Source organism: Mustelus asterias, chromosome 14, assembly GCF_964213995.1.
Source record: "Mustelus asterias chromosome 14, sMusAst1.hap1.1, whole genome shotgun sequence".
Classification (NCBI taxonomy): domain Eukaryota; kingdom Metazoa; phylum Chordata; class Chondrichthyes; order Carcharhiniformes; family Triakidae; genus Mustelus; species Mustelus asterias.
The window spans coordinates 31688253-31705147 of record NC_135814.1 but is presented as its reverse complement, the minus strand read 5'-3'; the positions used below and the strand labels follow the sequence as shown (position 1 = coordinate 31705147).

Genomic DNA, 16895 nt, shown 5'->3' with positions numbered 1-16895 from the left:
TAGCCAAGTTCCGCACACGAGGACGGCCTCAACCGGGATCTTGGGTTCATGTCACACTATCTGTAACCCCCACGACATGCCTGAGCTTGCAAAATCTCACTAACTGTCCTGGCTGGAGACAATACACATCTCTTTAACCTGTGCTTAACCCTCTCTCCACTCACATTGTCTGTACCTTTAAGACTTGATTACCGGTAAAGACTCGCATTCCAACCATTATTTTGTAAATTGAGTTGGTGTCTTTATATGCCCTGTTTGTGAACAGAACTCCCACTTACCTGATGAAGGGGCAGCGCTCCGAAAGCTAGTGGCTTGTGCTACCAAATAAACCTGTTGGACTTTAACCTGGTGTTTTGAGACTTCTTACTGAATTAAATAGGGTCAGGGGTGTATGGCAACTAAAACTGTTTTTAATTGATACTGGATTACAGGATGTTTATTGGTATTTTAGGCTCGTGTTCCACAGTTCTGTTCATTTTTCTGTAAAAAGCACATGCCTCATCAATAAATCACTGACACTGCATAAAGTCAAGATTTGAAGTTTTAAAGTTTATTTAGTGTCACAAGTAGGTTTACATTAACACTGCAATGAAATTACTGTGAAAATTCCCTAGTCGCCACACTCCGGCACCTGTTTGGGTACACTGAGGGGAAATCTAGCATGGCCAATGCACCTAACCAGCACGTCTTTCAGACTGAGAGGGGAAACCGGAGCACCCGGAGGAAACCCACGCAGACACAGGGAGAACGTGCAAACTCTGCACAGACAGCGACCCAAGCCAGGAATTGAACCCGGGTCCTGTGCTGCCGTGACTGTTTGTAGTTTAGCTTTATCCTTATATCTTTACAGTGTACCATGTTCTAAACTTCGTTTACACAACAAATGCAACTGAGACATTTGTAACCAGATCAAGGAAGAAAAATAAAAGTTTATGTACCTGAAATAATTTTGGGAGTCTGGACTTCAACAAATTCCTTTTTGATTAGTGTTTCCCGGAACAGTTGGCATACTCCAGCTTGCAGACGAAAGATGGATTGACTGGTCATCGTCTGCAATAAAGTCATTCCAGGAGGTAAGTTTGTTGTATGGGTGCTGATTGTATTAATTACTGGTGAGATTTAAAAATAAAGCTATTAATCTAAACATTGAGATTAATAAGCAAGTTTATTTTCAATAGGCTCAATATAACAATGATAAAATATTTTATCAGAACAGTTTTACTACATTAGTCAATGCAATATTTCATCTGTAAGATTGCAATCTGATAGTCTCTCTAAAATTTGTTGGAATTGTTTTTAAAAATCTAAAGTAGTTGGTATATTAACATAACAGTTTCTGCCCATTAAAGAAGGGCAGAATTCATGGAGCGACATTAAAAAGCTCTTTAAAAAAGCTCAGCTCCAACTAAAGCTGTAGTCTGAGAAATGCTTTGCAAAATTGATAATTCTCCCCCACCATCTGCCATCTCTCATCAGACATGCACACTAATACGTATTTTCAATCAGGGGTTCAGGCAGACAGTGGTATTTTTCTCGAAGTGCTGACTAGTTTGGTTTGTGACCCCAGAATAGTTCGAGTCAGCCACAGTTTCCCTTCCCGCCCATTCGGGTGACAAAAACTTGGCTGCGCTCACAGATTTCCCAAAGTGCCAAAAGACATGTCATGTTTTGTCCCATCACCTGAACCATATGTAGAACATTAGCTGCTGACTTAATGAGAGGTGTATAAATGAAAAATATAACTGTATCAAACATAACATATTTAAATACTTTGATGAGAAACATGAAAGATTCACATATCTAATCACTGATATACATAGTTAGTATGCATGGTTTCCTTTTGTAACCACACAAACCCCAACTGTCACTGAGCTAATGACAACACACAATTTCACTATTCAATAAATATCAGAACAAACAAACACAAAAATGTCATATGGTCCTGGTACAACCAATTCTACTTATATATATCCACAATATACTTTGACTTACTCAAGTCATACAGTTAAATATTAAAATTGTTAAATATTTATTCATGTGAACTGTCTTTTAATCTGCCCTTCCCCCTTTCATTTATTTTTGAAAAAGAGTAAACTTTAGGTAGGGAGGGTTTGGTCCCAAATTAACGGGGTAGCGATGTCAGCAGACAAATTCCTATTAGGCAAAAAAGCAGTACAATGGATAGAGTGCCATGGATAAATAGCTAAAAATCAAAATTTAACAACACCAGGGTAGACAGCGCTAAAGAAAACTGTGAATAGGAGAAGAGCAGTGTGAAGATTAATAAAGTTAAAAGCAATTATAAAAGAGGATAATAAGGACATTTCTGGGTATTTCAGAAGGAAACGTGTTGTTAAAAATAGAGATAGGGCTACTCAGTGATAACGGCGGGGCGGGGGGGGGGGGGAAGATATTTTACTTGATAAAATATGGAACAGTATCATTGAAAAGGAAGTAGTTCTTAAAAAATTAATACAACAGATTGTGGATACTGCACTTATGGTGTGCATGCCAGGCTGTTGAAGAAGGTCAGAGAGGAAAGTGCAAAAATACTGACTACAATTTTACAGTGCTCTCAAAACATGCAAATTATAACGAGGCACTCAGGGGTAGCAATCATCACACCTTTCAGGAAGGAGGAGAAGAATAATCAAGGTGTCTATTGACCTTTTCATCCAATATCAGTTGTGGGCAAATTATTAGAACTGTGAATTTGAGATAAAATAATTCGACATTTGGGGATGCGCAGGATAATGAAAAACACTCAACACAGATTTATTAAAAGTTAGTTGCATCTGGCAAATTTAGTAGAATTTTTTTTGAAGAGGAGCTCCAGCAGAGATTACAGAGCATATGGAATTTTGATAAAGTATCTCACAGAAGACAGTGGTTCTGAGAGACTCATCCAGGGGTTCAGCTGTTTTAAATTTGAAAATGCTGTCCTTCCAGCTTGGCCAATTAAAGGCAGCTGGCTACCAGTAGGTGCACGAGTCAGTTTATAAGCAGCCAATGCACTGAAAAGCGAGCTGGAAATAAAAGCAAAAATCAGGCAGTGGCAGAGTCAGGGTGAGAGCGAAGGCGACCAGATGGCGGAGCGAGATAGGCAGCAGCCAGAAGTGGAGGGGAGGCTAATTCAGAGGCTGGGGAAATGAAGGCCAGGGAACGGAGGCTCAAAAGTCGGCAGACATTCATGGAGGGTCCCAGGGGATTGTCCATCAGAAGTTTCCAGGCAATTCCCATGTGGGTCCATGTGTCAGGACTTCCACAGGGTCCCGACACGCATCATCAGACGTACGTCTGGTCTCTAGTGATCAGGAGACCAAACAATTGGCCCATTCTGTCTGGGAAGAATATAACTGCTGCAACTAGCTTGCCAATGCCTTGATTCCTTGAATACTATATTGAATTCCATATTGAAGGCAAAAATCAGATTCCGAACAGTAAGTATTTGAAATTTTTACAGGAATCTGCAAGTGCGAAATGGTTGCCATTAAATACACAAATTCAGTCCACCATACTTAAGGCCCAACAGCTCTTTTTTTCCCTAAATAGTAGTCAGCTAACCAGGGGATATTTATTTATAAGCATTCTATCAAGTTAAGTGTTCAATAAAACTCATCAATTCAGTGATGATATCAGTAATGATATGGAACGATTTTACATCAAATACATTAGTTACCAGTTAAGCAGACTGGATTGTTTCAGGATTGACTAGGTAAAATAGGCACAAAGTGAGTAATTTTAGATACAGTAAAACATCCAAATAAATATGTGGACAACTGATAGTAATGCTGGTAACTTTCTAAGTGTGAAATTTATAAACTCTGGGCATTTTGTGACAGCACTAGTGAAATAAACTCAACTTAATTACACGATCAAGGTAGTGATGGAAAAGAAATCTGACAGTCAACTTAGTTAAGGTAGGCAATTCAACATTAAATGTGTTAGTAAAGAGTACCCATGTTTACTGTTACCAGCTTGTAATACAAGGAATGTTAAACAACAGCATAGTACTACAGATGGTGGAAATCTGAAATAAGAATTGAAAATGGAATAAATAGATCTGGGGAGAGAAAGAGTTAATGTTTCATATTAACAATGATCCAATGTCAGAATGCTATATATAATTTAGCTTACCCTTAGGTCAATTATTCTATTATCGAGTCTTGTATCTTGGTTGACAGTCGCCCTTCCTTCCTAGATATGAAAAGTATAATCTATAAGAATATGATCATGAGGTTAAATAATTAGTTACTGAATCTTGTTTGTAAATTTTAACACTAGCAGCCTATTGGCATATTCGTGGAAGGGCATACTCTGAGCAGGAACTGTAAATTGTTGGGCATTTGTCTGCTTCTTCCTCTTCCAAAATCCCAAGTGCTTGTCCTAAACCAACGAATCAGCCAATATAAAAACTTTCAAATTAAATGGAAGATATTGGCCTAGGCTTTCCAATAGTAAGCTACTAATAGTTACCCATAAATGAATGAGTTACTATTAGTGTTACAATCAGTAAACCTAATCTGTTATCTTGAGGTGCATAAAAAGGATAACAATGATGGCTGCGGAACCACAATGGGAGGAAGCGGCTACCCCTCGGAGAACAACACAATGCACTGATATGTTAAAAACGTACAACTCCAACATAAACTGCAATGAAACACTATTTTTAGTTTTTTGTTGTTGGCCTCACAAGGCTGTAACCAGCTGCTTCTAACAGTTTAATCGCGTTCCCCCACTTCAGACACCTGCACCCTATCAGACATGTTGTCCCAAAGGATTGTATTTTTGCCCTCTGTAATACGTCATGTCATGAAGCTGTCAAAAACAGTAGAACAACATCTTAAAAGTACACCACCTTTTGATCATTTACGGACAGCAACATTTCGTATTTTCATTATTTCTAGGCACAGGGCATTTCCATGTTTTATTATCAATATATATTTAAAAATAGCTTACAAATCACGATAGTTTTACATTAATACATTTCAGCTGGAGCTCAAGCTAATTTTCATCCATCAAGCTCTCACCGTGAAGCATTGTTTTTAATATTGGTGTACTATTGCAATTCAATTTTCTACGATGACCTCCAATGTCACCAGAAATTTCACAAAATCAAAGCTAACGTGCCATTAGGTCAGTAATGATGCTCATAAATCAAGACTAGAGTTCATAATTCATAATTATAAATTAAGTTCAGCATTCTATGATTCGTAAAAAGGATATAATCTGTGGGTTTCCAACATAATAGTTACCTGTAGCTTCTTTCATGGATTCATGCTCAATGATTAAGAAATACCTACTATTTAGATAATAATTAATGTTTCAATTACTATACACAATGAAAGAAATTAACTGCTGTCATTTTCAATCAAATTAATGTATGTTTACATTTGTAGATTATAAAATAAAAATAAGAAACAAACACATGGATTAATGCAGTGTTTTGTGTGAAGAGCTTTCCCCATTAAAGGTCTCTTCCCCAATTAAGGAGAAATTATGGTGTACATTTCTACAGAGCTGCCACAAGGAGATTTGACATTTTAGGCAGACATGGAATCTCATACATCTTCAGCTGATATAAAGGCATGGGCTCATGCCAACAAGCTTCTATGCTGCAAAGATTGGGTATGGTATGGGAGAGAAACAAAATCCTTTTCATTGCAATATATCTAATTAAATTCTTAATTCAGTACCACTTGTATATTGCTTTATACTAGTTTACAGAATAATCGCAGCTCCACTAATCCGGTTGTTCACTGGCTGACCTCAATTAATCCCATCTCAGGACCTGTATCAGATCTGACATGTTGCATTTCCTGCTAATGGGAAGAGAAGAGGATGGAACGCTTCTTGTGTCAGATCATTCGGAACAGAGCAAAATTTTACTCGGAGTGCATTCTTGTCAATGCCGAGGATGATTATTAGATTGATTATTAGAAATGTAGTGTTTGCTCCTCACAAGGGTACTGAATACATCAAGTCTTTCATGTGTGTAGAATCAATTATGACATCTAATTCCGTTATGCTTAAAATGAAGTACCTGGGAAGTTAGAGTATGCCTGTAAATGTTTAGAAGAGAAAGTGATCATCTAGATACAAACAATTTGGTTTGTAAGTAGGATTGCATTGAAGCATTTCTTCAATTGATAACATTCTTAATTCATGAACAAGTGGTGGCCAAATCATTCAGTATTACACCCAAAATAGTAACGCTCCAAATATCCAGGCCTAATACTGGTGAATTTCACTGCACCTCTCACTAGTTTATTTAACTGCAATGAATTTACCAATCAACCGTCAGTCTGGTTAGCGAAATGATACACTTTGGGATATGACCAACTGACAAAAGTTACAACTGCAAAACGACAAGAGCATAATTTAACATTTCCCAGTCAGAATGGAGGATCAGTTCCAGTTAGGGAAAGGACAAGTGGAAGTCAAATCTGATGTGGTAAGGCTATTTAAGTGGGGGGGAAAGCAGTCACATTAGTTGGCACTGGAAAGAAGTATGCTTCAAAGCTCTCGTGACATCTATGCCCGACCAGATCATGAACGACTACCATGGGTACAAAGAGAATTAAAAAGAAATGTATCTGAAATTTAGATCAGTAAATAGTCATTTGTCTATCAAACGAAGGTGATGCCAACCCCATCCTTCCATGATTTTGACATCAGTGACACTTCTACATCTATTCATTAGAGATTCATTTGCATAGATGTTCTACTTAATTTATTTAATCAAAATCTTGTCTGTGCAGAAGATAATAGAGTTCAAATATGTTCTGAAGTGCCAAGTAACAATCAACTACATATAGAAATTATTTGGTAGCTTTTAACCAAGCAGCATCTAGGGCGGCACAGTGGCACAGTGATTAGCACTGTTGTCTCACAGCACCAGGGATCTGGGTTCAATTCTGGCCATGATGTGGAGGTGCCGGCGTTGGACTGGGGTAAACACAGTAAGAAGTTTAACAACACCAGGTTAAAGTCCAACAGGTTTATTTGGTAGCAAAAGCCACACAAGCTTTCGGAACTCCAAGCCCCTTCTTCAGGTGAGTGGGAATTCTGTTCACAAACAGGGCATATAAAGACACAGACTCAATTTACATGAATAATGGTTGGAATGCGAATACTTACAGCTAATCAAGTCTTTAAGATACAAACAACGTCAGTGGAGAGAGCATCAAGACAGGCTAAAAAGATGTGTATTGTCTCCAGACAAGACAGCCAGTGAAACTCTGCAGGTCCATGGGTATAAAGAGAATTAAAAAGAAATGGACCTGCAGAGTTTCACTGGCTGTCTTGTCTGGAGACAATACACATCTTTTTAGCCTGTCTTGATGCTCTCGCCACTCACGTTGTTTGTATCTTAAAGACTTGATTAGCTGTAAGTATTCGCAATCCAACCATTATTCATGTAAATTGAGTCTGTGTCTTTATATGCCCTGTTTGTGAACAGAATTCCCACTCACCTGAAGGGGCTTGGAGCTCCGAAAGCTTGTGTGGCTTTTGCTACCAAATAAACCTGTTGGACTTTAACCTGGTGTTGTTAAACTTCTTACTGCATTCAATTCTGGCCTCAGGTCACTGTCCGTGTGGAGTTTGCATGTTCTTTCTGTGTCTGCATGGGTTTCCTCCGGATGCTCCGATTTCCTCCCACAGTCTAAAGTGATGCAGGTTAGGTGCATTGGCCATGCTAAATTGCCCCTTAGTGTCAGGGGGATTAGCAGGGTAAATAAGTGGGATTACAGGGATAGGGCCTGGGTGGGATTGTTGTCAGTGCAGACTCGATGGGCCAAATGGCCTCCTTCTGCCCTGTAGGGATTCTATGACAGCGTCTAAACAGGACAAAGGAAGGGGAAAACTAAGTTTGGAGAATCACGTGAAATTTAATGTGTGCTAAATTGGAATGCTCAATAAAATCAGGATTATATTATTTACCTCATCACCTGCTTCAGGACGCATTGCATCTTCTAGCTGCAAAGGCAAGCGTGGTTCAGCTGCACTGATAACATAGATCTGAAAACAAATTATGGCATAAATAGTAAGATAATAACAACAAAACAACAGTGAGTACTAAAATAACTGTAGGGACACAATTTCCATCTATAAACATTTCCTCAAATACAACTGAAACTGAATTTGCATAGTAAATAGGCATGTTGGCCACTAATTGCATGTTGTCAAAATCAAATGGCTTAATGTCAAGCTGTGCTGATGTTTTTATTTTAAACATCACAGAAAATCAACTGGGATCACTGGCTCTGTGTAAAGCAATCTAATTAAATCGTGTCTTTAAAATTTGTGTTAAAAAACTTTATATTTGTAAAGTGCAATGGACACAAACTCAGTGCAATAATTCATGGTTTCAGATAACCAGTTTGCAAAATGAGTCTCTGAACACACAGTTGAAAAATCCACAATATGACTGTAATTTCCCGCAAACACAACTGTATTTACTACTCTATTAGATTCCGTTCCACCTTTAGCGCATATTTTCCAACTTAAATGGAAAAACTTACTTTTTCAATGTGTAGCTCCACATCCCGTTGGGAACAGCTCTCTATTTTCTGATCCACCTTCCTTACAATACCTTCCACGTCCACTATACTCTCTTTGCTGATGCTACGTTAAAAAAACAACCAGTATTTATGATCCATATTATACAACCTCACTGTGCATAAGAAAAATGTTGCAGGTCTTATTTTGCCAGATTAGGTTTGATCAGGCACATGTAAAACAAGAAATCTAACAATGTGGTGCACAATTATTCGTCATTTATGATGCATTCACAGAATAGAAAGCGAATTGAATGAATCACTCCAGAGTTTGCTTTGATTTTAGAGAGATCCCACTTCCTCTGGCTACGAAAGTGCAGAGCCTATTACATTAATGTTTGTTGGTCACGTAATAGACTCAGCACTTTCGTAGCCACAGGAAGTGGGATCTCTCTAAAATCTAGATGCATACAGGAGGTAATATGTTCCCAAAGAATTTGAAAGTGTTTTCGTATCATCTCAGCGCTGACAACCAAATCCCCAGCAACTTTTCCCGCCCTAGATTTCATTTTTCAATATAACGTGGATAAGTGTGAAGTTATCCACTTTGGTGGGAAAAACAGAATGGCAGAGTATTACTTAAATGGTGATAGATTGGGAAAACTATGAAATACAAAGGGACCTGGGTGCCCTTATTCACTAATCACTGAAAGCAAATATGCAGTTGCAACAAGCAGTTAAGACGACAAATGGTATGTAGGTCTTCGTGTCATGTTGGTTTTCCATGGCTGAAAGTCCACAAGATTAATAGAAAATCATTTATCATCATCCTATTATTGAGAAATAACTTTTAAAATGTTGAAACCTGGTGCTGAGAGTCCAAGGAAACTCTATGTACCTAGGAGATTTTTGTGAAGATTTTAGTTCACTATGATGCATTGTGATGACGATGATGAAGAAGAAGATTGGGAAGGCTCCTTCATAAAAGCTCCTTGTCCATGTATTGTTTGAAGGTCCATCAACAAAACACAAACTACAGTTTTGTAACAGTTTAAAGCATTGCTCGTTTTACTTTTCTGCCCCTGTATATTTAGCCTAATGTAAATAAATATTATCATTGGCTTAACCTGAATATTGGGTATTTTGCTGGTCTTTAGCGTGGACAGGAGAACAAGACTCACATGAATCCATGCATAATACTAAGGTAAAAGGGAAACTGTTAGTTTAATAGCATGCTATATAGTTCAGAATGTGCATACATTTCAGATCAGTGACTTTGGTGCACTTATGAATAATGCCTTTGCGTCGTGAATGCAAGTTAAAATTATTGAGAGGGAGCACAAATTGCAATAATCTTGAACATCACATGGAATATGTTCATTTTGCAACAGTTGTCAAATTAAATTAAATCTAAAATAGGGCACAATTATTTGATAGATGTTTGATTACTATCTTATTTCAAATAGCTCATAAGCACTTGATGCACTGTGACCGAAATCAGATATCTATTCAGAAATCCTACCCACGTCTAGAAAACAAAACTGATGAATTTTCAAATTTGATTTTTCTCCAGTACAATGATTTTACTTTATCTCTCATCTCCCCATTCCATTTATAGCCACACAAGTTTTCTACTGCTTTACTAAAGTGATATTAGAAATGGTTCATCATAATAATTTGAAAACATTGAGAATTCTCACTTCTAACATTCACATTGAACATAGAGGTAAAAATTCCCACAGTATTCACAAAATAGAATACATAGTTCTTTAAGACATTGTTCAGGCCGCGGACCGGGGTGATCATCTGGTGCTAAGCGGGGAGTACATGTGTAGTGTGTTAGTCCAGCATTGGGGAGTTGTGCAGGTTGGGAGGTGGGGAAATGGGAAAAGAAAGAGAGAGAGTGCAAGACAGTGTGACTGAGAACACAAGCAGGCTTCAACAGCAGATGTCATTCACGCTTGGGACATTGATTTATAAATGAGATTTGTTCACGTTGGTGTATAATTGATGGGTAGCAATGAAATTAAGGTGTTAAGTAATGTTCTATCGATTTAATAGTGGTAGCGATGCAAGAATTCTCATGGTGATCATAAGAAAGAATTGTTTTTTGGTAACATGCAATTGATCCTATTTCACTTAGTCTCACAGAAAAGGCTGAAGACAGCAGTCCCTGTTCTTGCTCATCTATAAAGAAAGCATAGCTTTCAATTAGTCAAGTGCGAGGATAGATCAAATGTGAGTTTTATGCACGTATAATATTCTTTTAAAAATAAAATGATTAATCAACAATGAGTTTCACAATCACACTATGTATTTCAGCAGAATGCAGGATTATAAGGAATTGAATCTAGGCATGAAGCCAACTTCTGTGAAAAACGTCCTCCATCCCCAAACTAATCAAATATATTGTGGGGATATCTCACATAAACTTCTTTATGAGGAGTTCCTGAGCATGACCTGACAGAAGGTCCAAATAAAAGTGAGTTTAACACGAGAGAGGGGTTGAAAAACAAAAAAAAGCTGAGTAACACTACTATTTCATATCATCTGTTATAAACATTGGAAAAAGTAAAGGTAAAATATTGGAGCAGAACCACGTCCATCTCTATCTATACTTCAACATATTAAAAATCTTGTATATCATACATCTTTTCTCTCAGTATACTAAGTACTCATCATGCTTAAAACATACCTATTTATTATAGTTTTATTACAGTTATAGCTTTATTCTAGTTACTTTTCATTAAGTCCCTTAGCTGTGTTTCCAATGTAGGTGCATTCTTCTCCATATCCCTCATTAAATCTACCTCTAGTGCCACTCAAGTTTCTAATACTTGTCATCCCTCACTACCAACTCATCCTGAGGAAAGGACAACAGTCAGGTTTATATTCATATTTCTTGAAGCATTCAATGCATATTTACTAAGACCGTAAAGGTCCAGTGGGCTCTCTGCAGTAGCGGGCCTTGCTGTTGCGTTGGGGGGGGGGGGGGTGCTTTGTTTTGGGTGGCTGAGAGCAGCAAAGGCTGATTAACAGGTCTCTGCTGCTAGAGACCTGTGCATGAGCAATAGCGCTTCAGCTAGCATTCAGGCGACTTAACCCCCTGCTCCCTCCCCCGACAGGCAAGAGGCCGTTTCTGCATGCACTGAGTGCATAAGATAGCAGTTTTGAACTCGAATGGATCTGAAAATCTCCCATTTTCCCGACTGTCCTGGACTTCGAATTTATTTGGCAAGATCAACCACAAAATCTATGAAAGCAGATAGAGCAAAGCAGAAGGAGTCAGAGGGATGCTCTGACTGTAAGAACTGGAGGAGTTCACCTGGTCAGTGCCATCATGTAGGAGGTTTCTGGCTCTGCCATCAACAAGTGTTTTTCAATATTCCCCGGGAAGCAATGGAAAAGAAGTGGAAAATGAAGGAAGAGATGGGAATCTCCACCATTAGTGAAGCTGGAGCAGGCCTGAGAGCAGGCCGCACTCAGTCTTGCGAGTTACGTGTCCATCATGGCCGGGCGTGTCTTGACTGAGGTGGGAGTGTGCAGGGTGATGGCTGGAACCGAGCCTGGCCAGGTCCACTGGCTGGGCCTGAGCCTTGTCCAGGAGCCTGTTGGTTGAGCCCGAGCCTCGACCAGGAGTCCACTGGTTGGGCCTGAGCCTCAGCTGGAAGCCCACTGGCTGGGCCCCAAGTCTCAATTGATAGTCTGCTGGCTGAACCTGAGTTAGAGTCCTGTGGCTGCTGAGTGAGTTGGGAAGATGGGCATGTGTGCATCTGTGATTGGGGGGGGGGGGGGAGATTACAATCTGAGTTGCTGTGAAACTGAAGAAATAATTTCTATTTGATATTTTATCTGAATAAATGCCCAGAATTCACTCAATTCCTTTTCAGTTGTCAGATTTTCAATTAGAACCCCCTGTCCTGGTTCATCATTTCCTAAATATGAATTATTAAACATCAACTATGTCAGTTTAGGTTCCCAACATTTAACTCAATCTCCTAAAATGGCATTTCTAAAATGAATCATGAGAACCCTCTGACAACAGTTGCATAATATGAAGATAAATCCCAAGAACTTGACTCGTTTTTAATATGGATGCAAAGAATCACAATTAATGTTCCTTTTGGCTTATCCAATCTATGTCTCATTAAAGAATGGGTGAGGTGCATTAACTTGGAAAAAATCACTTAAATGAAAAGTATGTGTGAATGAAACCATTTGTTATTTGATGTTCTGGTTTGGTTTTGAATAACTAGTTCATATGTATTTCCCTAATTGCACTGTCGGACCTTTTGAAATCAGTATCCTGACGTATTTGTTGGCAGTCACTTTAAAAAAAAGCACTGAAGAGAAAACACTTAAAATGAGCAGAACGGAAGCAAAGAATGTTGGAGAGTGCTAGTTACGTGTAATTACTTTTTTGAAAGGGCTCCAGATATGAAACTCATTCCCGATAATAGTTGAGGCTTTCGTTTTGGGAATAGTGTATGGGAGATTTTATAAAAAGTTAACAAGACGTCATATTTAGATTCCAAGATAAAAGATTTTATATATGGATACAATCTTTGATCCTTCTGTACAACAGAATTCTGTGCTCTCTCTCTCTCCATTTAAATAATATTTTGTAATTCTATTCTTCCCACCAAAAAGGACAAACTTACATCTCCCCACATTATACGCCATCTGCCAAATTTTTGCCCAGTCACTTAACCTATCTTTACCCCTTTGCAGACACTTTGTGCCTTTCTCACAACTGCCTTTGCTACCCTTTGTAACATCAGCATATTTGGCTACAACACACTTTGTTCCCTCATCCAAGTTATTAATATATATTGAAAATAGTTGAAGTATCAGTACTGTGGCACCTCACTAGTTACAGTTTGCCAACCTGAAAATGACCCATTTGTCCCAACCCTCTGATTCCTGAGTTTTTTTTATCTTCCCTTCTTTGTGGTACCTTGTCGAATGCCTTCTGGAAATTTAAATACACCACATACAATGGTTTCCCTTTATCTACCTTGCTTTCTACATTCTCAAAGAACTCTAATAAATTTGTCAAACACAATTTTCCTTTCGCAAAACCATGTCGATTCTGCTAGATTGTATTATCCATGTGCTGCTACTACTTCCTTAATAATGGGTTCCAGCATTTTCCCACTGGTCCATACTTTTCTTCTTTCTGTCTCCCTTCTTTCTTTAGTGGTGGTGTTACACTTGTGGTTTGCAATTGTGCTGGGACCTTTTCTAGAACAGAGAGAATTTTGAAAGATTACCACCAATGCATCCATTATCTCTGCAGACACTTCTTTTAAGACCCTATTATACAGGCTATCAGGTCCAGGGGGACTTGTCAACACCATGAGATAGTCATAAAAGTATATACATATCCACTTGCATGACCAACAATTTATATGGACACACAGACACAACATGCATATGTACCCTCCATTTAATCAGACATTCGTACAACAAAACTACTGCATAGGCTAGCAGGGAACACTATGAACTGAAACAGGTGCAAATGAACTTCCTGTCTCAGTCTGTTAAGCCAGACTTATCAGTTCAATACAAACAAACAGAGCCATCTGTGAAAAAGGCTGCAAGAGAACTGCAGTAAAATATTCACACACACAACTATAGGTTCACAATGCCCTTTAATGACCAGTGACCCTTACAAAAACATCCGACAGGATATCTAATTAAAACTCCACAACTATACAATTACACAATGGCTCTAGGTTTTGAGAAGAAATCCTCTAAAATCTTCTAGGAAAATTGTAAAACCACTGACAGAGGTAATTAAACTTTGAGAATTTTACTTCAAAGTGATCTGGAAAACTAATCTTGATTACAATATATGGTGAAAATTGTTCTGTTATAAAAAAATCTGAGAAAGTTGCAAAGGAGCAGGTTTGATTAAGGAAGTTAGATACCAGTATTTTTCTCCATGAGCCATCGAATTCCATTCTCCTGAAACATTTTCAAGTTTCCTTTATCAAACAACACTCCCTTTTTGAAGTTCTTAAGGAATCATAGAAACTTGCAGTACAGAAGGGCCCAGTCGGACTGTCAAGCCTGTGGCAGTTCTTTGAAATTGTTCAATTTGGCTCCATACCCCAGCCTTTTCCCTATAATCCTGCAGATTAATCTGTTGTAAATAGGGTCACTGAATACATAAACAAGGAAGTCATGTTAAACTTTGACAAATCACTGGTGAGGTCTCAGTTGGAGTCTTGTGTAACATTCTGGGTGCTGCACTTCAGGAAGTACATAAAGGTATGCAGAAGGTACTGAAGAGGTTTACCAGGATGATACCAGGGATGGGAGACTTCAGATGGTGTGAAGAGAATTGGGAGGTTGAGATTGTTCTCCTTAGGGCAGAAAAGATTAAGAGGAAACGTAATAGAGGTATTCAAGCTTAGTTTCTCTCTGCTTGGTCAGCTTCTGTTGGCATGTGATCAATAACTTGGGGCTCACAGATTTAAAGTAATTGGCAAAGGAACTTGTGAGGAAATGAATTTTTGGAAATTATGAACACAGCTTGATATTTCTTTCCTATTTTCCCTGAGGATTCTTGAAGAGAAATTATCACAGTTTGCACACATTAAGCCCGAGTGACTTCCTTTCTTTGAGCACTAACAATAACAATTCTACTGTTTCTACAATCCTGATATTTACCTCAGGTATGCAAACTAAAGTAAGATACTTCACTGCTTCCTTTGCTATTCTCTCACTGCACCACAAACTTCCTCTACCGCTTAGCTGCTCCAGCCTTAAGTCACTTCTTACTAAACATATGCTGATAGAAAGTGTTTTTAGTGCATTTGGTTAAGTTTCTCATATATTCACAATTAGCCTTTCCAATCATGTTACTTTTCATAATTTCTTCATATTGGTTCCACTCTCATTTTATTAACTGTAATCTAAGTAATAAATGTTTTTAAAAGTTTCAAATTTGATGTCCTCTCCTAATCATCCAACACAATTGTGGCCTTGGCCACAATTATTTACTGAACTGTACCCTATTAGATTTAGTTTAAACTGATTTCCAAAATGGATATGGTTTCAATATTACCTGTTTACATAACAAAACACGACATAATTTAAGTAAAGGATGCTAACAATGATACATATCTGAACTATAGCATGGAAAGGAGCCCCGTGTAAAGTGTCTACTTTCTCATAATTGTATGTCAGACAACAGGATGTAATTCTGAACTTACTTAGCAGCAAATTTGACCATCTGCTTGCTCACGTGGTCTCCTACAGCCACAAGTCCTTGGACATTAAACTGTTGCTGACGCAGGACTAAAAAACACTGCTTCCCTGTAAAGATAAAAATAGTGCACATTGACTGCTATATACGTCAGATCCCCTGATACACTGTTTTGATTCTTACAACTTAGTCACGCTTTTTGTTATTCATACATTTTTCCTTTAAAGCTATAGGAAGTTTATGTAAATTAGAAAAACACTTCAATCTATATAATTAAAGAGAAATGTTAACCCACAGAAATTCACAGCCTGAAATAACTATTTAAAAAGTACTTTCATCAATTATGTATCTTGTTTTTCCCAAACAGTTGTTTCTTGACTTTTAGGTTGCCATAATCATTGAAACAAACCGTCAGGGACAAATTAGTCATTTCCTTAGTATGCCCTGCCAACCATATATAAAAGGAGAATTTTATTTACTAAATATGTTTACTGAAAACTTAAAGCACTCATTGTCTATAACGCTCTCCTTGATGGGGCTGTGGATACTCAATGAGTATATTCAACACTGGGATCGATAGATTTTTGGTAATGTTCAGAATCAAAGGATATGGTGGGAAAACAGTTATTTTAGTTTAGCCCTGATCTTGTTGAATGATGGAACAAACGCAAGGGCCCATTTGGCCTACACTTGCCTCTCTTTCTGATGTTCTTAATTGTGACGTGCAGTGGATAGATAGTAAAAATGACTGATAGTCAACAGATTCACAATCATGCTGAAAAACCTTATTCCTGACAAACATTATATACGTAGCACTGATCTGACTACCGTTCTTCACTTGCAGCCAGCTGACCTCAGTTTAAACTCTTACCCAAAAGTCAGCAGCTCCAGCAATGCACAGCTCTGCATTCGGTGCTGCACTGAAGTGTCAGTCTGGATTAGTTGCTCAAGTCTTTGCAGGAGGACTTGATTTAATTATGGACCAATTCCTTGTTTAAACATTCCTATTTCAAATATTTCCTTAGCAGCTGGTTATTATCAACCCCTTTAATCGCATTTTGACTTAATGTTTTAGGTTTCCTTTCTGCTTTGTTTTTTTGGTTCGGGTGATTCCCTTCTTTTTGGGGGCTGCCCTTCTTGCTTTGTCCCTGAGTTTGGTTTAATTGGTTGGCATCAAA

General features: G+C 38.2%; 1 protein-coding gene across 1 annotated transcript in view; it reads right to left on the bottom strand.

The window, feature by feature from the left end:
* Positions 1 to 16895, bottom strand: part of dars1 (aspartyl-tRNA synthetase 1) — a 56452-nt gene that overhangs the window by 22466 nt on the left and 17091 nt on the right. Inside the window, exons 6-10 of the mRNA XM_078228046.1 lie at positions 15725 to 15827; positions 8526 to 8628; positions 7945 to 8022; positions 4138 to 4197; positions 939 to 1050 (exon numbers count right to left, since the gene is read on the bottom strand). Coding sequence (XP_078084172.1) covers positions 939 to 1050; positions 4138 to 4197; positions 7945 to 8022; positions 8526 to 8628; positions 15725 to 15827 — 456 coding nt within the window. The remainder of the gene's footprint in view (positions 1 to 938; positions 1051 to 4137; positions 4198 to 7944; positions 8023 to 8525; positions 8629 to 15724; positions 15828 to 16895) is intronic.